This window comes from Numida meleagris, chromosome 25 (genome assembly GCF_002078875.1).
Source record: "Numida meleagris isolate 19003 breed g44 Domestic line chromosome 25, NumMel1.0, whole genome shotgun sequence".
Classification (NCBI taxonomy): Eukaryota; Metazoa; Chordata; class Aves; order Galliformes; family Numididae; genus Numida; species Numida meleagris.
Genome location: NC_034433.1, coordinates 4,337,503 through 4,365,077, shown reverse-complemented (window position 1 = coordinate 4,365,077; position 27,575 = coordinate 4,337,503). Strand labels below are relative to the sequence as shown.

General features: G+C 49.7%; 3 protein-coding genes across 13 annotated transcripts in view; 2 read left to right on the top strand and 1 right to left on the bottom strand.

Annotated features, from left to right (window-relative positions):
- ANKS1A (ankyrin repeat and sterile alpha motif domain containing 1A) overlaps positions 1–3,475 on the top strand; it is an 87,503-nt gene extending 84,028 nt beyond the window's left edge. For both annotated transcript variants that reach the window (XM_021377080.1, XM_021377084.1), the window contains one exon: positions 359–3,475. In XM_021377080.1, the coding sequence (XP_021232755.1) occupies positions 359–362 (4 nt within the window). In that variant the 3' untranslated portion in view covers positions 363–3,475. The remainder of the gene's footprint in view (positions 1–358) is intronic.
- TCP11 (t-complex 11) lies at positions 4,635–12,628 on the bottom strand. Of its 3 annotated transcripts, none has more exons than XM_021377100.1 (9): positions 12,455–12,628; positions 10,660–10,792; positions 9,914–10,034; positions 9,008–9,228; positions 8,515–8,651; positions 7,620–7,843; positions 7,144–7,328; positions 6,533–6,696; positions 4,635–5,039 (listed from the first exon to the last, which is right to left on the bottom strand). In XM_021377100.1, exons 1-9 carry the CDS (start codon positions 12,549–12,551, stop codon positions 4,807–4,809), a joined length of 1,515 nt encoding a protein of 504 aa, XP_021232775.1. In that variant the 5' UTR covers positions 12,552–12,628; the 3' UTR covers positions 4,635–4,806. The 3 variants fall into 3 exon arrangements, with proteins under 3 accessions (XP_021232775.1, XP_021232776.1, XP_021232778.1); XM_021377101.1 differs by lacking the exon at positions 12,455–12,628 and adding an exon at positions 12,039–12,093; XM_021377103.1 differs by lacking the exon at positions 6,533–6,696.
- The window catches only part of SCUBE3 (signal peptide, CUB domain and EGF like domain containing 3), a 42,869-nt gene continuing 28,095 nt past the window's right edge, over positions 12,802–27,575 (top strand). For 2 of the 8 annotated variants that reach the window (XM_021377091.1, XM_021377087.1), the window contains exons 1-2: positions 12,809–13,029; positions 13,415–13,546. In XM_021377091.1, coding sequence (XP_021232766.1) covers positions 12,879–13,029; positions 13,415–13,546 — 283 coding nt within the window. In that variant the 5' untranslated portion in view covers positions 12,809–12,878. Of the gene's footprint in view, positions 13,030–13,414; positions 13,547–25,133; positions 25,694–27,575 lie in introns of those variants that run through there. The other 6 variants (XM_021377090.1, XM_021377089.1, XM_021377094.1 and 3 more) reach the window with 4 other exon arrangements.

Genomic DNA, 27,575 nt, shown 5'->3' with positions numbered 1-27,575 from the left:
ATATCCTTTGGAGAGAAACTGAGTTTGTGATAGCAGTGGTAGTTTGGCATTTACTGTGCAGCTGCCCACACGTATGCCTGCTCTCCGAGGCTCTGAGCTCTGCACTCCCCCTGCTTTCAGCTGGGATCTGTTGGTTCCTCTTGACAGCAGCTTGCTGGTGCATGTGCCTTTCTGAGGGTGACCCTACCCCAGCTGGGGTGGCAGGCAGCCCTGTCTAACTGCAAAGCTTCCTCTGCGTCCATAACCCTCACGGTTGTCTCATCTCCTGGCTGTACGCCTCATCTTTCCCAGCACTTGTGTTTGTATGACTCGGAAATCATTCATTCCATTATCTTCCTTTCTGTTTGCCTCTGAAAAGCTGAGCTCCGGGCAGCTGTCTCCTACCACGGAAATGTAGTAACGAGGCAGAGACCTAAGAAGCAGTGGCCTGCTGACACGAAGACCATCTCCATCTGGCACTGGTGTCTGCCTCTGAGGGTGTGCATGGCTGCTCAGTGAGGGCTCCCAAAGCAGAGGGGGAAAGGGATCCCAGCCACCAGCTGAGAAAAGCAGCTCTCCATTTCTAGCAAAGGAAAGTTGAGACTTCCGAGGCCGAGCGATGTCACGTTTTCTAGTCTGAGACAAACTGCTTTCAACCCGTTTCTTTTTTACACGTGAAATGATACAGAGCAAATCCAGTTCACAGTCTAAATGTAGCACTGCAGGTTTTTCTTGGTGAGGGGAAAAAAAAAAAAAAAGAAATTATTTACTGAGAATCTGCACAGTCCAGCAAGGAGTACAATAGAAAGTCTTACCGGTGGGAGTGGTGTGTGCATCTCTTACGGTACTTAAATATGCTTCAGTTCTGGGTGAACAGTAGAGAAACGCCAAATTCTTGGAAACAACTTCCTCCAGTGTGAGAAGCCTTGCAGGGTAAGTCTGCATCCTTTCTTTTCAAAGCCACTCCACGCTTTTATAGCAAATGGAAATCACTTAAGGAAAAGTCTGCGGAGGATCTTTCACCTCAGAGTGGCTGTGGCCAAGTATTTGCTGATGGTACAAAGCTTGCTTCCCTACAGAGAACTGTTGCATTGCAATACTTGACAATTCTATGGCAAGGACACAACTTCTTCCCATTTACGCACTGAATACCTGGGGAGGAGTCCCTTCTCCAGCCTCTTGTGCACCTGTCTTGTTTTTAAATGCAGTTATGCCCTGAAGGGTTGGGTGTTGTTTTTTAGGTTTTTTTTTTTTTTTTTTTTAAGCTTATTCAATTGTGATTTAGCACTTTTTTATACTAGCTCACTATTTAATCAGTGCAACGATTTTGGAAGACGAACAAAAGAGGAGTTAAATTTGGGGCATTCCAACAATCCATACCCGAGGATAAATCATATCAACCTGCGGATGGCTCAGCCCCAGCGTCCCCGCATGCTGCCCTCCCGGAGGTGTGCTGTCTGCTTACTTTTTCTTCGAGTTACCGCAGTATTTAACGGCAGTTTTGGCTGTGGCCGATGTGTTTTCACAGCACTGTTCCCCTGGAGGGACAGCTGTTAAGAGGGTGGTGATTTTTTAATTCTTCAGATGCAAAAATGTAGCGCAGCACGTTTGTTACAATCTCGGCAGGCATTGCAGTGGTCGGGGATGTGGTACCCTGCTGCTTTACTAGAATGATATGCCCTAATAATTTCTGTTTAACTCCGGTTGCTGCTGTATGTCAGGATTTCATTAGTCTCCCTAGCTGGTAAGATTAGGAGAGAAGTGAACCATAATCCCAAGGGCATAGACCTGTAAATGATTAGGAGGGGGAAGCGGAGATTTTTTTTTTTTTTTAACATTGATGAATTTAGGAAACCTAACATTCCTTGTTATGCGTATGTTGCAATTCATACTGGTGTAAGTGTAAATATTTGGTGTGTTGGCAACAAGTCTTTTTGGAGAGATTGCAAATTGAACCTCTGCTTGGGAGGAGGGACACCCTTCTGTGCTGAAAAAAAGGCATGAGCTTTTTGAAGGTTGGCTTGGAGGTGAAGTGGTGATGAAGACTCCAATCTTCAGGGGACTGGACGCTGTGACCCTGGTGGTTCTTTCCAGTCCTGTGTGTAATTCCATGGTTGTCTTTAGTGATCCAGCAGTTCTTTAGCCAGATACTCTTTCTCACTTCGTAGACAGCAGTTGTTTTGGCAGTGCATCTTCCCCTTTCATTTCAGTGGTTTTTTTTCGAGGTACTTGCATACTGGAGACTGATCCTGGACCGTGCTCACCAACTCCTAGTGCTTTGTTAGCCCACCCAATACGCAGTATTTTGGCTCTTCCTCCCTACAGGGTTTCACGGTATCTGGAGGAAAGTGCTCTACCTTTCTGGTGCTGATTTGAATCTAAATGCACTCACTGCCTGCCTGGGGAAAGGCGGTGCAGCCCTGGGTTTCGTTCCCCTTTTCAAGAACAGATTGTGTTTTACAGACTTTGAGTTGGACATGGCATGAGTCCAGGCTGAGAACTCAAGATAGATCAGCTGTTTTTGTCTTTTTTTTAGTAGAGGAGGGGATGAATTTTTATTTTCCAAATTGAAGCTGCTTTATCCTTTTTAATTTTGTATTTACAAAAAAAAAAAAAAAGAAAAAAAAAGTTAATCTTAGCTGTTTGAACTTGCTTTGGGATTTTTCTTTTTAGGAGAAAAAAATCACACAATTTTTGTGGGTATGTGCCTGTTTCCCTTCTGGGGAGAAGATAGGGCACCTTACAGGATGTGCCTCCAATGAAATGCGAGGTACCTCCACAGGGCTGCTGTGAGACACAGACCAGATGCCAAATAGTACTTCCAAACAACTTGTTCTGTGTGCAGCTGATGTGGGCTTAATTGCTTTAATGCTCCTTCCACCCCACTTCAGAAGCTTCTAGCAGCAGAACTTGCTTGGGCTTTCTTCTGCTTGCATCATTTCCATGCAATCAGATCTTTATTTTGGAGCAAGCACAGTGTTTGCAACGCTGTCTTGTTGCAAAAAGTCTCCCTTTTAGGTCTCATATTGGCATTACCTACTGCATTTTAATTTTATTTTTCAAAAGGAAGTAAATGTGCTGCTCTTGCAAAGTAGATCTAGCTCAAACACTTTTCTTACCCGTGGAAGAATAACCTGAGATTCCCTAACAGGGCAGAGAACAGTTGAGTTCAGTTTGCAATGTAGACATTTTTGCTAATTGTGATGTACGGCAGTGGGACTGATTTGTAATACAAATGTTATTTAATCTGTCTGTATTTTGATACTTGAATTTCCTTTTATTTCCTGTATATACAATTGTTAATCTGTTCGAATTTGTCTGAATTTTAAACATCTTGTGGTACCAAACATAACCAATCTGTGCAACAACATAGACTGACCTCACTACAACAAGGCGAGATTGTAAATATTCCTGGGCTTCCAGCAGTCGTTTTGTTGTTTTCATAATTGTACAACTTAGAACAGACTGAATTAATAAACAAACTTAGACACACATTTGCCCCGTTGTCACTGTGACTGAAGTGTTACATAGAAGTCTCCTGTTCGTGTGTGTCAAAGCAGTGCTCTCCTCATGCCTGACCTGAGCAGCCAAAGCAGGTGAGAGGAAGGGGTGAGGGTGGGCAGCGCAGAGAGCTTTAATTAGTGCAGTCTGGCACTGCACATATGTTGTTTTGCTTTGTAAGTCTGAGGAACAAGAAAACATCAACAATGTCAAAGCATTGCGCAGAGATGATTTGCTGGTATTGTAAAAGCAAAGTACAGGATGCTGTTCTGTTGGGAGCAGACCTGATGTCATTCCTTGGCAGCAGAATGCAGGATGTGTGCCATCCTAATGTGTGTGGCATGCTAGATGCACAATGCTGGCTGCTCAGCAGTCACTTTGGCTCTTTTTGCAGCTAATCGTACTGATCCCAACTACAGAATCCTTTTCAGACTAATTTATGCATAAAAGCACATCTGCGTGATCTTTAAATACAGACTTACCTACAGCATGATGGTCTCCAAACACTTTGTCCATGGGAAAAGCTGATTTTAACCCCTTTTAATGTACATCTGCGTGGACTATTCCACTGAGGGTGGACTGTCAGGACCCTAATTTAGCAATGATAAACACTCAAACCAATGCTCTGCAGCACAGCAGCGATCAATTCACGTAACAACAGTAACAGCTTGGGCACCCACTGTATACAGTATTTACCAGCAAAGATTTTTGGCATACCAAGAAGTAGGACGTTTTCACTACATAAAATTAGAGCAAGAAATCCAGGCATTTAAATACAGGTTAAAGTTCAGGGTTTTGTGTCAAATAAAATCTGGCTGATGTAAAATACTAAATACATTAGGGGGTACTAAATTTATACCATATGTTCCATTTCTAATAATTCAGTAAGTCAGGTTTTCAAGCTAACACTGAAATATATTGAGCAGTTTTAATGATCTTAAATACCATGTGGCTTTATCAAATCCAAACTGCGTCCCTGGGCTGTGACTAACATTTCAGCAAAGTAGGCTACAGACCCACCGCAGAATTAACACCTTGAATTGGGAAAAAAAGAAAAAACCTTAAACTTCATTGCAGTTTTATAACCTCCACCTCCAATTTCCTTCCCTGCTAAATAGTGGCAGTTTTTTGGGGGGGAGAAGAAAGCCATCGCCTTTTGCAATTGAGAGGTTTATTCAGATATTGACATTCTCAGAGTCGCTTCCCAGTAGCTGTGCTGCCTAGATGGGTTGGTGTGATTTTTTTTACAAGCTGAAGCATGATTTGAGAAATTGTTGGAGAACGTGTTCCATCCTTGTCATCCTGTGTGGTACATAGTAAAGATGATCAGAAAGAATCTCTTCCTGAATCTGGTTCTGCCTCTGGGAAAAGCACTTTCTTGAGAATTGCTGAATAGAAAGGGCCAAACACCTGCCTGTTGTGGTAGGTCACACTTCTAAACCTGCGCCCGACTTCCTGCAGCTCTTCCTGAATGGCATCGAGACCCTTTGGGAAATCTTTTTGAGAATTTTGTCCATCGGGAGAAATAAAAAGGCTGAGGAACAGATGAATCCGCTGTTCTGTAGGGAGCAAGAGTAGGAAAACAAAAATCAACCTTTACACAGAATGGTAGCCTTTGAGACAGAGGGTTCCTTGTGCAGGCAGGAGCAGATCTGAGGACAGCTGCGTTGTTGCAGGGTGTTGTGGAGCAGTAGTGCTCTAGATGGACTTGGGGACATAGTGAATTAATGTGGTGTTCTTCCAAATACCAAGATGAGACAGCATCCAGCATAGGAACAGAGGTGAAACTACTCTCCAAGCATCGTGCATCTGAGTATTATGTATATGCGTGCCTTGTTCTCACTCTGTCTTGGGCAGCTGCTTTTAACAGTGGCTGTAGCTGGGATGCTAGGCTGGCAGACATTAGGTTTGATGAATTTGGCTGTGCTGAAGTGGAGCAATTCAACAGTATAGATTTTTTTGCCCACTCTGTGAGTTTTTGAACAGAATTGGAAGTGTCAGGCATCTTAGAAGCATAATGGAATATAGAACTTCAGAGCCCGGGATTTATCTGGCCTGCCACAGCAGCATTTTAAAATTGAAAGTATTCAAGAAGGAGCAGAGAGCTGAGATTAACTACCCAACTACCCTAGATGTTCTTGTGTTTCAAGTATGTATTTGGGAAATGCCGATAGTGACAAAGAGTGCAGACAAGACGTTTTTTAGACACAGCAAGGGGAAGACTGTCTGGCTCTGTAGCTCCTAATGCTGCTCCATCCATGAGTCATTGCCATCACACACTGCCCAGCCTGTGGTACAGCGAGGTTGGCTTAGGCTGTTAATTCAGCTTTCTGAATTCCTTCAAAACAAAACAGCCTGCTCTGTCTGACATGCAAGGAATAAACCCAAGTAATGTGGTAGACTCCAGTGGGCAGGCTGAGGAGGATACATGACACACTGGGCAGGAAGAGCTTCACCTTATTTTCGTAGCTGAGATAGTCTTCCATGTGAAAATAATCTTTCCTGTAGCGTACTAGCTGCCCGTGGCACTGCAATCTGACATGGAGCTATAGCTTTCCGAGTACAAATAAAAGGTCAAAATAATCAGCTCTTATCAAAATCATTTGAATAAATATTTTGATGGAGCAGCATTATAGGGGAAGCTAGTTAGCTAAATACCAGGCAGTGCACTCCCTAGGGATAACTACTACTTAAAGATCTTAGCATGGTGCTTTACTTGAATCAGTGATTAAGCTCTCACTCTACATCCTAGCTTGAAGATTGCCACATCACCTAGTAACAGACCTTGCACTTGGGCCTGTTTAGCTTTTAGCAAGGATGGTAGGATTTAAGAGATTTTCAAAGCAATTACTGTTTGGGAGCCTGTCAGAGTGGAATAGGAAAATCGGGGCAGTTTCTAGACCTAGCTTCCTTGCATCTGCAGTAGTTCTGCACAGTGTAGGGAGTTTGCTTTGCTGTCACCTATCTTATACTTGTCCTGCACAATCTAGGTCATAGCCTAAGAGTAGAAGACCTCTTCAGTGCTGAGTTAGACATAAGCTCAGAAACTCACTGATGACATGCTGGACTGCATTGCCCTCGTCTGCGATGCTTTTTATCTGACCTTTCAGGGAAGTACATTTGTCACTGGCAAAAGCAGGGTAACCCAGCTGTGAGAGCGTTCTGCTGACTTCCTGGAGCACTTGATCACTGATGTCTTGCAAAGCTTCTTCATACCTAAATCATGCAAAAGTATATGCACTCTAGCCACTATGCCCATTTGTTGGGAAAAGGGTCTTGCAAGCAGGGAATTCTCTCTACGTGCCCTTTTGAACCCAGCACGGACAAGCAGCATATAACAACCAGGGTTGAGCTACAGCTCTAGTGTCTACAACAAGTGAACTAAGTTTCCTTTCTTCCCCTTTTCCTTGGCAAGTAGGTAAAAGCCCTGCATTACTGATTTTCCCCATTAACCAAGAAGGGACAATGGCTCTAGAGTGTTAGCTCCCAGCTAAATATGCAGACTGACTGGCTTCCCCCACTCCTTGCAGTGGGCCTGGCTGCTATTTGGATTTCAGGTCCTCTTCTACTGCAAGAGGAGACACCTGCTGCTCATCCCACAATCAACCTATGCCTGCATCCTCACTCTTCTCTTTCTGGAAAAGAAAATATAAAGTAACCCACCTGATAGAAGACAGCCCTTCCAAGAGGGCCTTTGTTACCCGTTTCAGCCTAGCTATAAACCCAGGTGAGTCAAATAAGGTGCTTCCACACACGCCACTAGTCACGAGCAGGACTGCAGCTATGATGCTAAGCTGATTCACTTGTGCTTGTACTTCCTGTAGTCGGGCCTGATCCAGAAACAATGTCTGTGAACAGAAACCACATCAGCCTGTGAGCACATAGACAACATCTGTGATAGCTGAGCAATGCTCAAGCCATGGAATGAAGCTGAGTGGAGGGAGGCTGGTTGGCAGCAGGGAGGTTTAGTTTTGTGAGAAATCCAACTTGTTTCACCTGGGGAATAAACCCTGTCCAATGGTATACAAGGGACTGAGACTCTGGACAGATCTCTCTATAGAAGATGCAGAACATGTACACTTGTTTGTTTTGTATGTCTTTGCATCTATTCCATAGAAATGTCCCAGTGCTTGTCCTACCTCAGGGTATTCGCTTTGTCCAGGCTCCCAGCAGAGCAGATCCATGTAGCCTCGATTTAGCACAGACATGACACTTGGCACAGTTGTGCTACTGCTGGCTGCCTCCTGGAAGCGTGCATCAGATGAGCTGCTGGCTGCAGGGTGGGACTGCAACCACAAAGAGGATGCAGACACTTCTGCTGCTGCTGCTCTGCGCAGCCACTCTGTTGTGTTATCCAGGCTATCTGCAACATGTTTAAAAAAACAAACAAACAAACAAGAAAAAGGATGTTTGTGAGAACAGTCAGGCTAAGTCAGTAAAACTGGCTACAAGATGTTCCAGGCTGGTGGGGATGTGCATCTGGAATGGTGGGAAGTGGCTTACACCATCTCTGCCATGCAGTATTTATGTCCTATTGGCAAGGCACAAGGTTAGGCTACTGAGACTGGTACCTGGAGAGCTTTATATTGCATAGAGGATTTCAGTCTTCAAAAAGCACCTTTAAATAAGTCTTATAAGGGAGAGAGGCAGCCAGAGAGAAATATTCTACAGCCTAACAAAGAAGAGGGGTCTACAACAAATACTGGCTTTCCTCTTCAGATACACATGCTAATGTTTTGATGATTCCTCTGTGGACCTCAAAACACTTCAAAATTTAGAGATCTTACAGTTCCTCATGAGGTAGCTATTAGGTCTAATGCATGCAGAAACTGAAGCACGCTAAGTAACTTCTTTTCTGCAAGGTACAGTAGTGAAGAGGCTGAGAAAGGGACCCCAGAGTGCTACTTTTAGAGGTATTTCTCTCATGTTATTGAGCATGTGATGAAAGCATCAGCTTTAGAATACTCAAGTTCTTTTTTGGTGCTTTAATAGCTCCTGTAGAAGTAATAGTTCTTCTCTCCCCCTCTGACTTACTAGGAAGCTTATCTAAGATTTTCTGGAATTTCTCCCGTTCATACTGGACGTAGCATTCCTGCAAGTGTGGGCGGAGGCTCTGGATGGTAAAATTCAGCATATCCATTTTCATCAGGTCCAACACCCGGAAGATCTCCCTGCGATGAGGTACAATGAGTTGAAAGGTTAATACAGTATTAAAAGCTATAGTTGGAGGTCATTTTAGAATACTGCGAAAGAGGAATTCAGATCCTCTGACTTCATTCCATTTTCTGACAAAAGGCTGCTCAGTCTAATTGGGGTGCCTGGTCCCTAAAAATTACTAGAAAAAATTAGATTTACTTCACTGAAGACTATTCTACTGTCTAGGAGTATCTGGGTAATACAAATATAGCTATACACTGAAAAAAAAAAAAAAGAGATACAATGCAGAGCAGTTTCCTCTTAACCCCATGTTTTACTGTTGATGGTTTTGCTGGTCTGCATAGGCCAAGACAGAGCAAGCAACACCCACCTGAGAAGCTCAGCTGGGTCCGTGAGACTTTGCAGTCCTTGCACTTCCTCATCTCGAAAAGGCGCACACAGCATCGCCATTGTGCCAAGGATGCTCATGGAGAGACCATGGATGTCCAGAGCCCCATGCTCAGCCTCCTGCCTAATCAGCTCCAAGTCCAGGACCTCTTCAATTTGGCTTCGCAGCTGGTTGTTCTGTGGCAGCAGCAGTAATAACAGGGCCTGTCCAAAGAAGCAGCACTCTGGCCTGTGTTCCAGGAACATGACAGTTCTCCAACAGAACTGCATCACACAACAGAAATCAAGGCTGGCCTTGAATTGAGTGAGTCTCAGCACACACATTCTGGGGCACACCATTGCTTTAAGGGAACGCTTGTCTCTAATGACTCATTTCAGGATGTCTGGCTACTGTTTCACATATTGCAAAATCTCCTTTACCTCACACAAAAAAGTAGGGAATTATATGCCTGGAATCTAGTGGGAAAGTGGCAACAGAAAAAGCAAACCACATGCAATTTCATGCCATGCTAAGACTATTTTCTTTTAGTTCTAAACAATGTTCTTAAAGATTACATTGTTCACTTATGTAGTAGGTACCATCTGTCACACACCTAAAGGAGTGTCTTTGTACAAACGATTGCAGTTTGTTTGGTTTTTTTTATTACTAAAACCAACAGTTAAACAGGCTTTTTGTCATTTTGGTAGAGTGTTTTAAAGACCTGGGACCAGAGAACGAGTTTCCTTCTCTGTCAGGTTTTAAAAGGTGCAGCTATGTAAGTTCTGTTTCCCTATAAACTAAATGGAGCTTATTTTCTCTTCCCTCTTGCACTGTTCACGTGGGAATATTTGGATGAAAGGGAAGACTAATTCTAAGGTACCCGTCCTCCCCATGTCAGGATCAGCTGACCTCTTTTATTTCCTGCAGCAGCTGGATTGCCTGAGTGTAGTCTGGAGGACTAGCAGAGATCTGTTCTTTCAGGCGGTCCCAGAAGGCTTTGTGCAGTGTCTCCTTCACTCTGTTTTCCAGGCTAAGAAAGAAGAGAGGGAGGTTTCTATTAACGTCAGATAAACACAATCTCTCAGTTGTGTTCAGCTCTTTGGACTTCTAGTCTTTCCTCCTAACTGGAAGCAATACAACTCATAGAAATCTCTCCCAACCAAAATTTCTTATTCTTCTACAACGGAACTCTTTATTCTCAACTCTGATCATAAACTGCGCTTAGCCCCTCTTTACGACGGGATAAAAAGAACATGGCATTTGCCACAGAAACTCTTTAAGTCCTCAGAGATCAGAGCATTTTTCTAGCCAGTGCTCATCTTTCCAGGAAAGAAAGAACATCAGTGATATAAACAGATCTTTAACTAACGTGCAGACACTTGAGAGATGTTCACCGGACATTTTGCTTTGTGTCAGTCAGAGCCGTTTTAAAGTGAGTCACATCTGATACTCATCGTATTTAAGAACTTCTTAGTAAATAATGAAGTAATGAATAAATCAAGTCTTTGTTTTGTTTCAGGAACTGTCTTCTTGTTTCTATACTCAGGCCAAACCCACTTTCCAAGTTCTCACATGTTTTCTGCGACATGATAGAAAAAAAGCCAAGCCTGAATATGTATGTATATTTATTGATATATACATATATACACACACACCTGTGTGAGGGGAAGTTGACCATGTGCATTTTGAAGTCACCATTCAGTACAATTTCATGTACAGTGCTGAGTCTGAAGATCTCATCGCTCAATTCTTGCAGCTCATTCATCGAGATAATTTGTGGAGAGCTGGCTGCAGAAAAGCAGAATAAAAATGAATGAGGTGATCTTTAACATCCCTTGCAACTCAAACCATTCTACAATCCTATGTATGCTGAACACGACAAGAAGAGATTATGAGCTAGCAGTGTGCCCTTGTGGCCAAGAAGACCAATGGTATCCTGGGCTGCATTAGGAAGAGTGTTGCCAGCAGAGTGAGGGTTCTCCTCCCCAACTCTGCCCTGGGGAGGGCACATCTGGAACACTGCACACAGTGCTGGGCTCCCCAGCTTAAGGCAAACAGGGAACTGCTGGAGAGAGCCCAGCAAAGGGCCATGAAGATGACTGGGGCCTGGAGCATCTCCCTGATAAGGAAAGGCTGAGAGCACTGGGGCTGTTCAGCCTGGGGAAGGGAAAGCTGAGAGGGGATCTGATCAACTTGTACAAATGTTTTGAAGGTGAGTATCAACAGGAAGGGAGCCAGGCTGCTTGCTGAGGTGCCCAGCAACAGGACCAGGGGCACCAGGCTCGTAACAGAACCCAGGAAGCTCCATCTGCACAAAAGAATCATAGAACAGTTCAGGTTGGAATGGACCTTTGTATTAGAAATTGTGTGATGAGCAGGACTAGAGAAGTAATCCTGCCCCTGTACTTCACTCTGGTGAGGCCCCACCTCAAGTACTGTGTTCAGTTGTGGGCACCTCAGTACAAAAAGGACACTGAAGTGCTGGAGCAGGTCCAAAGCAGGGCAACAAGGCTGAAGGGCTTGGAGAACATGCCCTATGAGGAGCAATTGAAGGAAGTGGGGCTGTTTAGTCTGGGGAAGAGGAGGCTGAGGGGAGACCTCATTGCTCTCTTCAAATACCTGAAAGGTGATTGCAACCAGAGCGGCGTTGGTCTCTTCTCACTGACAGGACAAGGGGAAATGGCCTCAAGTTGTGCCAGGGGAAAGTTTAGGTTGGATATCAGGGAAAACTTCTGTACAGAAAGGGTTGTTAAGCACTGGAACAGGCTCCCCAGGGAGGTGGTTGAGTCACCATCCCTGAATGTGTTTAAAAACCGTCTGGATGTGGTGCTCAGGGACATGATTTAGCAGTGGATTGTTAGGGCAGTATGGTTAGGTTGCGGTTAGACTTGATGATCTTAAAGATCTTTTCCAACCTGAGCAATTCTATGATTCTATCACCTTAAAGACCGCCTAGTTCCAGCCCCCATGCTGCGGGCATTAGGGTCCCAGAGACCCACGGCAAACCGCAGAATAACAACATCAAGCAACACACCCGCGAGATGGCGGCGGGCGGCTGACATCTAGTGACCGCTCGGGGCGGTGCCGGGACCCCCACCCCGGCCTGGCACCGCCCGGGCGGTGCCAGGCCGGGGTGGGGGTCCCGGCACCGCCCCGAGCGGTCACTAGATGTCAGCCGCCCGCCGCCATCTCGCGGGTGTGTTGCTTGATGTTATTCTGCGGTTTGTCGTGGGTCTCTGGGACCCTAATGCCCGCAGCATGGGGGCTGGAACTAGGCGGTCTTTAAGGTGATAAAATCATAGAATTGCTCAGGTTGGAAAAGATCTTTAAGATCATCAAGTCTAACCGCAACCTAACCATACTGCCCTAACAATCCACTGCTAAATCATGTCCCTGAGCACCACATCCANCTCTCCGCCCGCAAAGCCGCAGCGCTGCGTTCCGCCGTACCCGGCCCGGGCCCCAGCGGCCGTTCCTCGCAGCTCTTCCAGGGCCCCGCGGCCTCCTCAGCACCGTTCGGCCGCGGGGGCTGCTCGGCGCCGGCCATGGATGGGCGGCAGTCTGAGGGACCCGGCGCGTGCTGCTCCCTCCCCTCACGGAGCGGCCGTTGGCACTGCGGCGCGTGCCGCCTTCTTCCCGCCTTCGCTTCAAACGGGGCCGAACCACTGCGCGGCGGGAGGGGGGGCTGGGGGGGGATCCGCGCAGCGCTGCTTCCGCATTGCGGGCCCGCCCCGCGTCCGTCCGCGGGTTATCACCCTCAACCGGCACCGGAAGGTGCGGAACTCTCCGTGAGGCCCAGTGCGGCGTCGTCGCTTAGCGAGTGCGGCCTCGCTCACCGAGCCGCGCTGTCCGAGCACCCCCCCGCGCTGCGCCGATGGGCCGCCCCGCTGCCTCAGGTCCCGCTGCCTCCCCGCGGCGTGGAATGGGATGCGCCGAGAGGTGGTGCTTGGCCGTGCGGAGGGCCTCTGCCATCGGAAAGGCGGGGGGGGATGAAGCTCAATACCACGTAGAGAAGGGCGGGCGAGGTGGGTGGAGGGACGGGAGCATGCGGTTCTTTATGAGAAGGTGTCAGCAGAACCTGGGAGCCTGCACATTCTAGACATGTTCTGATAATGTTAGAGATATAGAACCGTTTGAGTTCAGGGGACCGCTAAAGGCCATCAGGTCCCACGCCCTGCAGTGCACAGGGACGCCCACAGCTCCATCAGTTCTCACAGCCCCGTCCCCTGCCCGTGGGGGTCTCCAGGAGTTGGGCAGCACGGCCTCTGGGCAGCCTGTGCAGTGCCTCACCGCCCTGATTGCAAAACCTTCCTTATATCCAACCTAAATCTCTCCTCTTTTACTTTGAGACCATTTCCCCTTGTCATATCACACAGAGCCTGCTAAAGAGGCTGTCCTTGTCTTTCTCAGCTCTCTCAGCCTGTCCTCGCAGGGAGGTGTCCCACCCCTGCCTATCATTTTTGTGGCCCTCCTCTGGATGTGCTCCAACAGCTCCGCGTCCCTCCTGTGCTGGGGATTCCACATCTGGATGCAGTGCTCCAGGTAAGGTCTCACAGCACAGAGCAGAGGGGCAGATCCCCTCTCTCATCCTGCTGGCTGCGCTGCTTTGGATGCACTCAGGGTACGGTTGGAGTTCTGAGCTGCGAGGGCACAGTGCTGGCTCATGCCCAGCTGCCATCCACCAGTACCCCCAGCACTTTTCGGCAGTGCTGTGCTCCATTCTTACACCCTCAGCTTGTACTGACATTGTGAGTTGCCAGAACCCAGGTGCAGACCTTGAACTTGTCTTTGCTGATCCTCATGTGGTTCTCCTGGGCCCACTGATCAGCCCATCCAGGTCTCTCTGGTGGCATCCTGTTCCTCGGATGCGTTGAGCACACCACACAGCTTAGTGTCATCGAAGGTGCACTCAATCCCACTGTCAATGTCATTGATGAAAATATTAAAGAGCATCAGTCCTGGTACTGACACCTGAGGTAGGTCAGGATGGGGAATGCCTCGGGCTGCACTCGGGCTGGGAAACCAAAAGCAACTGCTCTTCCTGCACCCGTTCCTTTCACTGTGTTGTGCTGCTACAAAAGGGAGCCAAGCATGGCTTCACCCTTCGCTTTCTGTCCCTGCCTGCTGCCTCCAAGGTGCAGCAGCTTTCTTTAACAAAGGCACTACCACTGTGACCTTCTCAATCTAGTCCCCATCCCCTCCATCGCACATAGGTGGAAGCTGCAAACTCTCCATGAGGCTCTGCAGTCTGCAGCTGAACAAAAGGCAGTGGCCGTGGCCGGTTCCCGTTGCCCTCTGAGGAATGGCAGGAATTTCTCCGCCGTCCACAGTCTGGGGGAGTTACAGCATCAGCACAGGGCTGATTGTTTTTATACCAAAAGCCTGTGCGAAGCTGTGGCTTAGTGGCTGTCAACTGCCAGGGTATTAACCTTAGACCTGTCAGAGTGAATAAAATGAAAAAGCCGGCTGTGGAGTGCTGGGGAGGCTCCAGAGAGTGCTGCTGGGTCTGCAACAGCTGCAGTGTGCTTCCAACTAACTTTTCTCATTTGTTTTTAATCAGTTTTCTTTCTGACGGGCCCAGAAAGCAGTGGGCAACCCTCTGGCCATGTCCCATTTTGCTCTATCCTCCATCAAGGCTGGGATTAAATCTGCTGTGGGGCAAAATTCCCAGCCTGGGACAAGGCTCCTTCTGCTCTCATGAAGAGTTTGCCTTCTCCCTTCAGCTCCCTCCCATTTCCCAGGCATCTGATAACTCTCGCTGGCTGACACCTGTACTGTCAGTGGCTGGAGGTGGGAGGTCTCAGAGCATTGCAGACCTGTGGGATGGGAGGTCCGGGGGACCCATGAGGGGACAGGCACAAGAACCAGCCCGTTCGGGAGCTGGGGCCTTGATCCACCCCTTGTAAAACAGCTCTGTCCTCCAAAGTCTCTGAAACGCTTACGAGTTCTGGGTGTTGTGGCTGGAGAAATGCAGAGGATGAAAGGCACGGCACTGGCACACCATGTGGGGACAGACAACCTAATTACCACACGTAATTAGTTACAGCTTCACAGCTGGGCTGTATGAAGCTGCTGCTCTCCTCACCCACTGCAGTTGCAGTGGAGAATAGTCTGTGCGTGTTTTAAAGGGGTTGGAGCTGCCACCATTGCTGTGGGTTTGCAGCAGGCTAAGGGTACAATTAATGCAGCTCAGCTGATGAGTTGTAACCCATTTAGTTTGTGTAAACAACTGCATGCCGGGAGGAGCTAGTCAGAACCTGAGCCTATGGCAGTCCCTCTGTGCATCTGCAGTGCACAGTTGCGTTAAAGTGATCTCCTTAAACTGGCTGATTTCCTCAGGCTCCCGGGAAGCTGTAAAATTATCCCATCAAAAAGCAATAAGGGGAAAGTGCTCGGCTTGGGCAATGCTGCAGTGACATCAGATAGTGACTGGCCCTTGGCTTGGGGCTGGATGCTGCCAAGACACAAGCTGGGAAAACCCCAGTGTGCAGGCAGCACTTTACTCTTGCTCAAAACTAGAGCTTGCCCAGCATGTAGGGCTGTGCTTGCACATGCAGGACCATCGACACAGTGGGCTCATCCCAAAGAGCTGCTGCAGACATGCTGGGGGCTCAAGGAGGCTTTGGGGGTGGTTGCTGTATTCCAAGCACCAGGAAGGGGCTGGCAGGCAGGAAGGATTGTGAGAAAAAGAACCAGTGAAGCTCATCATGGGGCCAGTCTGGTGCAAATCCTGTCTGGGAATTCCCCACAGTTCTCCCTGTTTGGCTTCGTGTGGTCCTGCTTCTGCCTCTTTCTGACCTTCAGCTTTGTGTGAGGAAGCCAAATGTGGGGAGATGCTGTTTATGTTAGAAAATAAAGTAGTGCAGCTCACTGATAACATCAGTTTGCTCTCATCTCCCCATTTCAGAGCAGGGTCCAGGTCTGTAAGTCCTGGTCCCAGAAGAGGCAACAGTGTATATTTAAATTTGTATGTGTTTGCCTTGTGTTCATTTCCTTTCCCTGGTGACTGGTGACATGAACTGTAATAGCAGAATGCATTTTTAATGCGTTTCCCTGCAAGAGAATCCAATTCCTGGGTGGCTTTCCCTTGCTGGAGAGGCAGAGGACCTCAGGAGTGCTGGTGATAGGTTAGGTTGGTGTTTTTAATCTGCCATTTTAATGAGCGCCGTCCATCTCTTTGATTAGATTAACCTCATCCATCTAGGTGAAATCACAACAGGGAAAATGGGGATTTCGAGTTTTCAGGGTGAGCGCCTGAGTGTCGGGCAGAAGCCACTGCGTAGTTATTTCCAATTCACCCTTTAATAACCTCAAAACTTTGTAATCCCTATAATCACGTCACCTCTCCTCCGATCCAAGCAACTCCCCCGGAGAGCTAAGGGAGGGCCCCACGTGCCATCCCTGCACATCCCAAAAGCATCCTGCGCTTTTGCTTCGCTGGGTGCAGCAAGGTGGCAGCAGGAGGGAAGGGCCCGCTCCTTCAAACAGAAATACCTTTGGCAGCGGCCGTAGCCAATGGAAAGGGGAAATGGATTTTTTGTTGAAAAGTTGGCGTTGTTTTTTCAAGTCTGACGAATGTGAAAGTCCCCATTTAAAGGAGGCGAACCTGCAGTGAAGTCGGTCACTGTTTACACACCCACGCGCCGACTGGGGCGGCCGAAAGCAAACTTCCTGGTGTATCCTGCTCCAAATCACCTGGGAGCGGAGCTCATTGAGCAGGGCTGCGGCTCCGTTTGCAGAAAGCAAGCCCTGTCCGAGCAGGAGACGCAAAGCCCCGTGGGCGTTAGGGCTCTTGCTCTCAGAAAATGAGGGAGTTCCCTACATGCTGCTGCTTTGCCTCTGCTAGAAGTTCTCTTTCCAGGAGGAGAGCAAGCAGGGTGGAGGGCAGAAAGCGTGAGCAGGTGTTTTTGGAGGGTGTGTGGGGGAGAGCTGGGAAAGAGAGGAGTTTTCCTCTCCCCCCTCAAGGCAGGAAAGCTATTTTAGCAGGAGCTCCTGGTGCATCAGACAAGGTCAGGGTTGTTCTGCGCTGGATGCTGGTGTGAATATGTGGGCAGGCAGCTTGTAGCTCCCCTGCAAGCCAACTAAGTATTATTGTCCGTCTTATCCAGGTGAGAAGATGGAAGTGCTGAGCTGCACAGTTCTGGTCTTGGTGTTGGGATTGCCGTAGCTGCTGGTTGCAATTTGGGAGCCGGTTGGATTGGCGGTTTTCCTCTGCTGCTTTGGCATGGAAGTGGAAGGTGTGTACGTGCCCGTGGTGCGCTACGTGTTTCACCAATGACTAGAGCAGCTATTAATTTCCTCCTCCAAAACTAGAGCGTGACCATCTCCACGAGACACCCCACACATGCAGGCCGTTGCCACCTCAATCTCAATGCACGTGTCTGGGCCGTGGGATCTGGCCACCTTCAGCAAACCATTGCTCATCCAGCCCAGACTCCTGTGGCCAGCGCCTGATGTCAGCGCGTTGCGAGCCAACCTGTCATCGTGTACTCAGGGGACAGATCACCGCTGGGTAAACTGAGGCTTGGAGGGCTTTACTTCGTGGTCACATAGTCAGCCTGGTGCCAAGAGGTGCTCGCCATGCTCCTTTGCCCTGTTGGATGCTTGTTCAAGAAACATGGAGATGTGGCATTTGGGGACATGGCTTAGTGGGCATGGTGGGGATGGGTAGATGGTTGGACTTGGTGATCTTTTCCAACCTTCAGGAGTCTATGCTCCTGAACATGGTTTTGGGTGTTTTTGGCAAAGCACCGGTTTGCTGCAGTGCTGCTGGCTTGGCGCCTTTGGATAATCTTTGTATTTGCTGACTTGACTCAATTCTTGCTTGGTGGAGAGCTCGGCTCCGGCAATGCCGCGGTGTGGGGAGGCCCGAACCACACACAGCGTTCAGGCAGGGATTCCAATCCAAAAAAAAAAAAAGTTCAAAGGTGTTTTGGCTTAATGCGGTTTATCTAAATTGCTTCGTGTTAGTTAATCTGGATTAACGCAAATGCTCTCAGAGTGGTTGGCTGGGGAAAGGCTTGCTAAGCTATCCCAATGAGGGCGAGCTTTTCCAAAAAGTGAAAAGTTTGAGGTGAAAAAAAACAAAAACCAAAACGAAACAAAAAACCAAGGTTTTGCACTGAGTGCATGCAAGCCCTGCAAAAATAGCATGGCTGTTCTCATCCCCGCTGCTAAGCTGCAGTGTTGTCACCTGGGTACCCAAGTCAGTGAGCAGCTTCCCCCACTGTGGGAGGGAATTAACTCCCGGTTTCCCCAGGGCCGTGTGAGCCCCTCTCTGGGATGGCATGCCGCAGGGGTTGGCACGGTTCCGTAGGGAACTCCAAGGTAAATGGGAGGTCAAGCCCAGATTTGGACATGGTGGTGGGTGCGAGCGTGACCGAGGGAGCCATGTGATGGGGACGACGTCCTGCAGAAGCAGCTGATCTCCCCATCCTCTCCACTCCCAAGGGCTGGGATTAGGAGAGATTTTACAGCTGAGTGGTCAGCCTTGCATTAAGATGCAGTTTGCAAAGGCTCAGCCTCTTGTCTGAAGGACTTTTTAGGGTTCTGTGGCCATTTTGCTTATCAGCAAGACCATTCACACCATGTGGGGACCTGGGATGGAAATGTAGAAACTTCCCACCTTGAGAACAGGCAGAGAAACACCCCGTGGGGAAACAGGGACTCGGAGAGGAGAACTCCGAGCTGTGTGCTGCAGTGAGGAAAACACAGTGCTCCCATGGAGCTGCCTTGGAAGTTGTATGAGGGACCCAGGCCTGGGGACTCCCTCCTCCCCCGGCCCCAATGCAAACAGCAGATTAACAATTTATTTGACGTGTTGCGGCCGGTTTGTTTCTTTGCCCGCTCCCCTGATCAGAGGGAATAAATGTTGCAGTGTGCAATAATGTTCATTTCAGGTGAGGGTAAATATAGAAAGGAAAACCTGCTGAGAGCGAGCCATTTATTTCTGCGTTTGGAAGCCTCTGCTCATAAACAGTCAGTCATACCCATTTGGAAAATCCCAGCGTGGTTTTCTTGGCCATCCTAGAAGATCGTTTACTTTCCTGTAGGTTAAGAAGTTCGTTTTAAATTAAAAAATAATAATAATAATAATGGCATCTCACTTCCAGCTGCCCTCGGGTGTTTAGGGCTTGTTGACACACTAAGGCCGCTGTGTTCTCCGGCGAGCTGCTCTGGTGCAGGATCACAGGGGGGATCCTGGAGGGCTTTCCCAGCTGGGGGAGGTTTGGTCTCTGATTTCCTCTCGTCCCTGTGCTCGTGTGGGGTACAAGGGGGGGTTGATGTGGGATTTGGTCAGCCCTGGGATATGTGTGGGGCTGGAGGGCTGCAGGCGGTGTATCACTGCTGAGGGCACCCAGCTTCGGCGCTGCAAGTGCCAGCGGTGAGGATGCAGAAAGGTGCTCAGGGTGATGTCAAGAGCCCTGGGGCTCTGGGGTGGTGTCCATAGGGAGGCAGGGGGACGGGCATGCTGTGCCGTGCTCACACTGGACCAGGAAACCTCAGAGATTGCTCAGGAGAGTGTGCCAAAGATAACAGAGTACAGGAGTGCCCCAGTATCCAGAGTAGGAGAAACCCCCCAAAACAGCATCACAGGAGGTGGCTAAGGAAGGTGGGGATGCCTCGTCTTGTCCCAGACCCTGGGCTCTGCACTCCCCACTCCCAGCATCAGCACTGAGGAGTGGTGCGGGCAGTGGGAAGCGTTGGCTTGGCTCGGAGCCCAGCTGCTGGCACCAGAGAGTGGGAGCCGAGGGCTGCAGCCTGGCTCTGAAGTCCTCTGCAGGCACTAAGGGTCTCTCCGTGTTTTCCGACAGGCTTTGGATTTGGCTCGAGTTCGCCTTGGTTTCCGATGGCAAGAGGCAGTTAAGTCTCTTGGAAGAATGAATTAATTAGCAAATGCCTTTGGTCAGGTCAGTGCGCTCGAGTCGTGTTCTTCACCCCTTAAAGCAATGCCTCTGCGCCCAGGTAAGCCACTCTGAACGGCTTGTGTTACCAACAGTATTTTAAGAGCTATACATACATCATCGCAGAGGAACACTGCTTTAAAAAGAAAAAAAAAAAAAGGAAAAAAGCCCCCCCAAAAACACGCTGTTGACTCCAGTGGTGGTGGCATTTGTGTAAGCAACAAAATATTGACGCGGTTGGCTCGGGGCTGACTGGGGCTTCTGGAAATAAACTAATGCCTTGTTAAATTGTATATGGAAATGCAAGTGGGAAAATGACTGACATCTTACACAGCTCAGGCAAATAAAATCGCTGCTTTACTACAGCGTGAAAAAACTCAGGAATTAATAGGTCTCCTTCTGCTCGGGGGCGTTGGATTTATCCTCGACTAAGAATCATAAACTATTTTAAGGAGAGAAGTGCTACTTTTAAACGCACGCATCTGGGTCCTGGAGTGAAAGCGGTGTCACTGGTGCCGAGTTAACCCTTGCCCTCCTGCGGTGTGCTCCAAGCAGCGAGCCCTGCTCTTGGCAGACGGAGCTCTCAGCGGATACATGGACCTATCAGCGCCTGATAAATACCATCAGTTCAGTTTTGAGGGTCGTTAAATAGGATGTGTTCTAACAGCTTATGGCAGAAATGCATCTCAGGCCTCAGTTCAGCAGAATCTAAACTCTGAGCTGGATTTTACCTGGGTGGGACGTAAACACGCGTTTAAAATAAAACACCTGCTCCAAAGCTGTGCTGGGGATGAACTCAAAGCAGACACACGGCACGTTGCTGAATCGGGCTGGGGTAACGAAAGACAACTGTTGGCTGCAGCAGCTAGAAGATCTATTGTTGGGTATCTTCCATGGGAAATACGATTAACAAAACTTTATGGAGTGATCTGTCACTTTCTGCCCGGTGATGATCTGTAGGTGATGCGCCAGGGGAGATTCAGGTTGGATGTCTGGAGAAATTTCTCCTTGGAAAGAGCGGTCAGCATTGGCACAGGGAGGTGGTGGGGCTCCTGTCCCCGGCGGGGTTCAGAACCACAGAGATGTGGCACTGAGGGACGTGGTTAGAGGGCACGGAGAGATGGGCCAGTGGTTGGTGACCGTCGTGGTCTTTTCCAACCTTAATGATTCTATGATTCATGGAAAAGCAGGACAAGGTAAAAGCTGTAGTGAGCTGCTGGTGCGTGGGGTACGATCCACCAGCAGCAGCTACACTGGTGTAATTACACCCCCTGCACGCTGTAGTGCGATTTCCCAGTAATTATTCTGGAATAAAAGCCTGCCTATTTCTGTAAGAGCTTATGTCACTTAGCAAGCTGTTATAAATTCAGCTGGAAAAAGGGACCCTTATTCTGGGATAAGTGTGGTTAGTGGTTAGCTGGGAACGGGGCTATTCCTGGCGCTGCCATCGACCTTCCCAGTGACGCCGCGTAAGTCACCTCACCTCCGCGTGTGTCAGCTTCTCCTGCTGCAAAGATGGGAATGACAAACAAGGACGTCATTTTGGGAAGACCTACGACACTGGAAAAAAGGCATCACAGGGGGGCAGGCAGTCATTAGCAGGACATGGTGCTTCTCGTCCCCTTGGAGGCATCTTGATGAAATTTTAGGCTGGGGGAAGCAGTGCTGTGCCCAGGAGCTTGTGATGGGGACGAGCTGAGCCATCAGCTCCCTACTGGGAATGCAGTGTTTTCCTCGCTGTTTTTAAAAACAGTCCATTCTGTTCCCAGTCGGAGATCACACCCCTCACTGGGGCATCAGAACATCACGGCGGCTGCTTTCTGGGGGCACCACCAGCATCCTTCAGTGCAGGGCAATGGCAGGGCTGTGCCTTTGGTCCTCCCAGGCTCTCCGTACTCTAAGCATCGTGGCTTAACCCCTTGGCCTCTTCTTCCTCCCGTGCCCCTGCCTGATTCAATAGCTGGTTCTGTGAGCCCTGAGGTCCTTTATGGGAGCTTTGTGTCCGCTATTACTTCGCAGCAGTTTTTTGCACAGCCTCGGAAATCCCTTCTGGCTCCATCATCGTGCAAATATGCACAGGCAATGCTGAAGATGTGGCTCATTTATAGCGTGCGACATTACATTCATGCTAAGTCTGGTTTCAGACTGATAGTGCTGGGGGGTGGGGCTCATTAGCTGGATTTGCTTTGGGGAAACCCGTGCTGCCCATGGAGCACCAACGGGTGGATGCGAGGAGACAAAGGGAGCATCCATGGGCACCTTCCCACAGCCTCCATCCCTGCATGGGCTTTGGAGCGGGATCCAAGCTTTGAATAGTCATGAGACAACCAGACAGAGGGGAAAAAGACTTACAGCCCATTAGTGCTCCCCAGAGCCACGCAGCCCCACTTGTAATAAAAGCAGTGGAAGCCACGGTAACATGGAGGCCAGGCTGCAGGAGGTGCCAGGCAGCTCCCCAGCCCCATGGCCCCTTCCCATGGTTTAGTGACCCCCTGGGTGCCACCAGGAGCTGGTGAGGTCCAGTCCTGTCCCTGGCCCTGTGCTCCTCATCAAGATGTACATGGGAGGGTTCCAAGTGCAAATGTGTGTTTGCTAATGGGAACTGAATTGCCTCTTGCCCCGAAGGCTTGCAGCTTGAGGAAAACAACGCAGGGTCTAAGAATGACCTCATATTGCCTCCCAGGGAATGTTTTGCCAGATGAAGGGGGGAGAGGCAGCATCAAGACAGCACAATGTATGTATCTCTCTCCCTGTGTAAACATCCCCGTAGCTGCAGAAATCTCTTAAAACCCAGAATGAGAAGAGAACAGCTGCTTTGATCTGTGGATGTGGTTGTTATTTTCTAAGTGCGGATCCTTTCTTTTTTTAATTTTGCCTCAAATTAAAAAAATGCCTGTTGTGATCTTTTGCTTTTATTTCTTGGCTGGCGACCCGAGCAGGGTGCAGTAAATTTTCATTACTCCCCATGTAACCGTTTCAGCATGGTCGACAATTCCATGCTGGCTCTTCAGTGCCGCAGCACAATGGACCCAAATCTTCTGGCCCTACGTGAAGCCAAAGCAAATGGGTTTTGCCCAGAAGTGCTCCACGGGGAGCGGAGGCGGTGGGGAGGAGAGCCCTGCCCTTCCCAGACACACACACGTGCGTGTCCCACAGCATCCATGCTCTCCGCCTTGCCCAGTTGTCCCAGTTGCCTTGGAAGGGCTCCCAGTGGCAGGATCTGGTTGAGCCTCAAGCCTTGGGGCTGACTTTCATGGCCCTTCCTGCATCCTACCCACGTGATCCTGGGGATCACCATCTGCACCAACCTGTGGCCCCTCCAGTGGCAGTTCTTCTCTTCCAGCCGTGGGAACCAGGTGGCAAAGTTTGGGAAGAAATTCGGATGTCTTAGAGAGTTTCTCAACGCCATTCTGCCCCAAGCCCATTGGATGAACCATGCACAGGGCTCAGCCCCTTCGCTCCCCACGGCTCCTTCAGAGCGAGACCTGCTCCCAGCACGATGCACTGGTTTAACTGGGAGCACTGCACCGGTGCTGGCCCCGCCGAGGTGCTCTGAGCCCGTCCTTCCCCCCGTGCTGTCACGTGGCTGCCCGGTGTTTTGGCGTTTTGATTACATGCGATCCTGTGTATTTAAGGCTGGTTTATGGGTGTTTATACTAATGCGTAAACCTGTAATTTAGAAGCTCGGTTATAAATCAACATAGCTGAAGGTCTTGTCCCTCGTGCCTTGAGATCGGTCTCCAGATTTAGAAGACAGGTTAGAGAAAAAAAAAGAAAAAAGAAAAAAAGAAAAAGGAGCGTTTAGTTTTCCTTTGGTTATGATGATAAAAGATGATGGGGTGGGATGTGGAGACCCAGCACAGAGGAGCGGGGAGTTTCCAGTTCCTGCTGGTGCCTCTCAATCCCCTCCCAGTGCATCCCAACAGTGACAGCTCTGTGTTGATATTTCTCTATATGATGCTATTTTCTATAGCTTTAATAATCATTGCTGCTTCTTCGCCCCTTCCCAGGCAGCGCTGGGGGCTGGGGGTCCGTCACTGGTTGGATTCAGCACAGCGAGTTGTTGGGCCGATCCCGTAGGTGCAGCACTGCCCTGCTGGGTTTCTTGTCCACTTCTGTGCATCTGCCCTCCACCTGACCGTGGTCCCCTCACTCCTCTGGAAGGGGTCAGCTCCTCTGTGGGTTTAGGACTGGACACTTTGCATGGAGACCCTGCTGGTGGCAGCACCTGGAGGGGTGCACGATGGCACTGCGTGAGCGTTCCCTTGGCTGCTGCCTTTGGCTGTGCAAACCTCCTCCAGAGTAGGGCCCTGCACACCGTGATGGCAACCCAGGGGTTACGCATCTTTTGTTTCTGTAAGGAAAGCACAAATAGAAACAGGGACTCCTCAGCACCTTCCTGCCCTGCTGAGCACCCTCTCCTATCCACTGCAGGATATCAGTGGGTGCTTTGGCTTAGCTGTGCATTCTCCATAGCCTGCAGACCCCTTTCTTTTATCTTTGGGGTCTGGTGGGACAAAAGGGGACATGTGAGGCTGCAGGGGCAGCATGGTGGGGTCCCTGCCTCAGCTCCTCACTGCACCCCTAGGAGCTGATGCCACGGGAGGGGACGCGGGCGCAGGGCCATGGGGTGCTATGTGCAGGGCCAGGCTGCGAGAGGCTCCTGCAAACAACCAAAAAAAACCTGAATATCTCAGAAAAGCACATTTTTCTCACTGTGTTTCCCTCCCCCTTATTCCCAGTCCTCCCTCCCCACCTCTCACAGAGCTCTCCCACCGGCCCAACCGTTCCCGCAGCCGCCGAGACCCCGTGCCGCAGGTCGCGGCATCTGCAAACTCCTTTTATTGTGTTCGGTTGGTTTTTTTTCTTTTTTTTTTCCCCTTTTCCCCCCCTCTACTTTTATTTCTTCTTCTCCTTTTCTTTCCCTCCCACGGTGGATGCCTCCCCCTCTCCTCGCCACCACCACCCTGAGCCCCACGGGCCGAGGGGCTGCAAGGCGCGGGGTGGGTCTGGGGGTTGCGGGGGGCTTTGCATTGATGCATTGATCACCCATGGTCTGCGCCTGACCTCCCTGCTCCCAGGGAAGCAGTCTCCATGGCTACTGGCCCTGCTCCTCCAGAGCAGACTGTAAATTCCTGCAGGCAGAGCCCAGCCTGGGGGTGCGAGGGGGGAGCCGGGAAGGAGTAGCTAAAGCCAAATAGAAAGAAAGAAAGGCTGGGAGAAAAAGGGCGTTGCTTGGATGGGGCTCTCCTTTCCACTCCCCTTTCTCAGGTCCCCAGCACCAGTGCAAGGCGCCTGCTTCCCCCCTTCATCGCTGCCGCCGCCGCCGCTGCTGCTGCTGCTCTGTTGCAGAACTGGAATTGGCTGGGATTATTTAGCAAAAAGAAGAAGAAGAAGGAGAAGAAGGAGAAGGGATCAGAGCAGCCGCCAGGGAGAGGGCGATAGAGTCCACTTTCTTCCAACTGCCCTGGGTCTCCTTCCCTCACTTTCTCCTCTTTAGCAACACCAAGAGCCCCACACTGAACCCAGAGCCGCTTTTTCCATCATTTCAGTTCCCTTCCCTCCTTCTGTCTCACACACGGCAAGAGGAGAGCCCCTTCCTTCTCTTGCCTTCCCTTTGCATGCTCAGCCTCTTGTTTCCTTTAAAGCACTAGAAATCCCCCTTCTTGCCCCCGCTCCTGCAGGCAGGCGGGGATTGCAATGGGAGCGTTGCAGATTGCTGGATTGTGCATGCTTGCCCTTCTGCTCCACTCTGGAAACACGCTGGCAAATAAAGCCAGTCAAGGTAAGAGAAATCTTCCCGAATCTGTTTGATGTGTGTGCAGGCAGACGGACCTCCTGGTTACATGTGGGCTTTACATACAGGCTGGAGAAGCGGGCAGCAATCACAACTTAGTTGAGGTGATTTTAAGCGTTGCTTGCAGATATCCAGCCTGCTGCCTTTAATTGTTGTCTTTCTGCGAACTCTTTAGTGATCTGCATTTAGGGTTTTTTGGTTTTTTTGCGTGTGTTCAGACTCTTTATCTCCGGGCAGGGGGTGCAGAGGCAGTGATCGGTGCACAGACACTCAGCACCCATCACTGCACTGATCGGAGGAGTTCGGAAGCTCTTCTGTCGCGGGGCTTCGCTTGTGTGCAGTGGATAATGCCATGTGGGTGAGGGCGCGCTCCGGGAATGGGGAAGGCGCAGTGGGGCTGGAAGGTGGGAGCATCGCGTTGGTGAGCTTCCCATCTGCACACGCTGCACCCTGAGCGCTGTGATACCCCCAGCAGGGCAATGTGCTGCTGAGAACTTCAGGGATCTGAGCGCCGGCAAACCCTGAAAAACGCTCCGTGTGCTCCTGTCCCTGCAAATGAGAGGCACGTCCCATCGCTATCAACTGAAGGCGGTTCTGCTTCTCCGCTCCCGTGCTTTAGCCAGACTTTCTCCTTCTCCCAGCACACACGTAGCTTTATGCATGGGCTATCTATATCTTAGGCTTTTCTATAGCACCTCTATATTTAGCTCGAATTTTTCTCTACGCACCGGGGTGCGCGCGCACACGAGCACACACAGCCCTATGTGCATGATCCCACCAGATCGGAGGGGCTTTTTTTTCCCCCTCATTCACTACAGTCCTGTTAGGATCTGTTGTTCTTACTGTATTTTGTTTTGTTTGTCCCGTCGCACATAAGATTTATCAAACCCAGCTCTGGCTCTCGCTATTGTAGTAGCTGCATGTTTGTGCATAGGGTGAGATTAAATAGAGTGTGAATGAAATATGGGAGCGCGGCGTATAATTAAAGACCTCGTGCAGGCAATAGGAACAGCCGAGCTGAGCCCTGTCACTGACGAAGTTAGGAGGAATTTCAAGGCTATTGTCTTATCTGCCTTCAGTGTTCTAAAACAATGGGAGACTTCTGGGTCTGGACAAGCACTGGGGAGATTTTCCAGGGCAAAGGTTTGCTGAGAAGGAGTCCAGCTCCGCGTAAAGCTTCATGATTTAGGCTTAGAAAGGAATGCTTCATTTCCCACACCCCCCTCCCCAAATTATCTTTCGTGTATGCATTGCTTTCATTTCTTATCATAATATTTATTTATTAAGGCCTTTCGGTTTCCAGTTCCATTTAAGCCTGAGCCAGAATTGCATTAAAATAGCAAAGTAAAATTCCATCGTGCAGAGACTTGACAGATCCCTTCAGGGAAGGAGCGGGGTGGAGAGGGGGTGGAGAGAGGTGAGCTAAATCCTCACCGCCCGCTTCGCACCCGGGGCAGCTCAGGCTCCTCCGTACCGGTCCCAGCTCCGGGCTGAGCTGAGCTGAGTGGGGCTGGAGGAACCCCTGGTCCCCACTGGGGTTCAGCAGGCAGTGGGACAAGGCTGAGGGGCACGTGGGTTTGGGGTGTTTGGGGATGTCTGCCAGCACCACTTGGCTTTGTCCATGCTCCAATGTTGAGCTCGGGCAGCAAGCCATGTGCCTAGGGTGTGCTGAGAGAGGACGGGTCTGAAAGCAGCGGGCACCCTGTGCATTGCTGGGCTGATGGTGCCCAAGGATGGAGCACATCACCGCATTGCCACGCCGAAAGCTCGCCCGGTGCTTTCCCCAGGCAGTGCCACAGGCTGCGCCCAGCTGTGTCATATCACTCATACATGCCTATATCAGCTGTCCCACACAGGGTGGGTTGGTTTT

Excerpts from the sequence above, each read along its gene's own strand:
- TCP11 (XM_021377100.1), bottom strand. The coding sequence starts at position 12,551 with ATGGCCGGCGCCGAGCAGCCCCCGCGGCCGAACGGTGCTGAGGAGGCC. Across the intron at positions 10,035-10,659 it reads GTCAACTTCCCCTCACACAG|CCTGGAAAACAGAGTGAAGG; the intron begins GTGTGTGTGTAT and ends CTTCTTTCTTAG. Across the intron at positions 9,229-9,913 it reads TGCTGCAGGAAATAAAAGAG|GCCCTGTTATTACTGCTGCT; the intron begins GTCAGCTGATCC and ends TTCTTTGGACAG.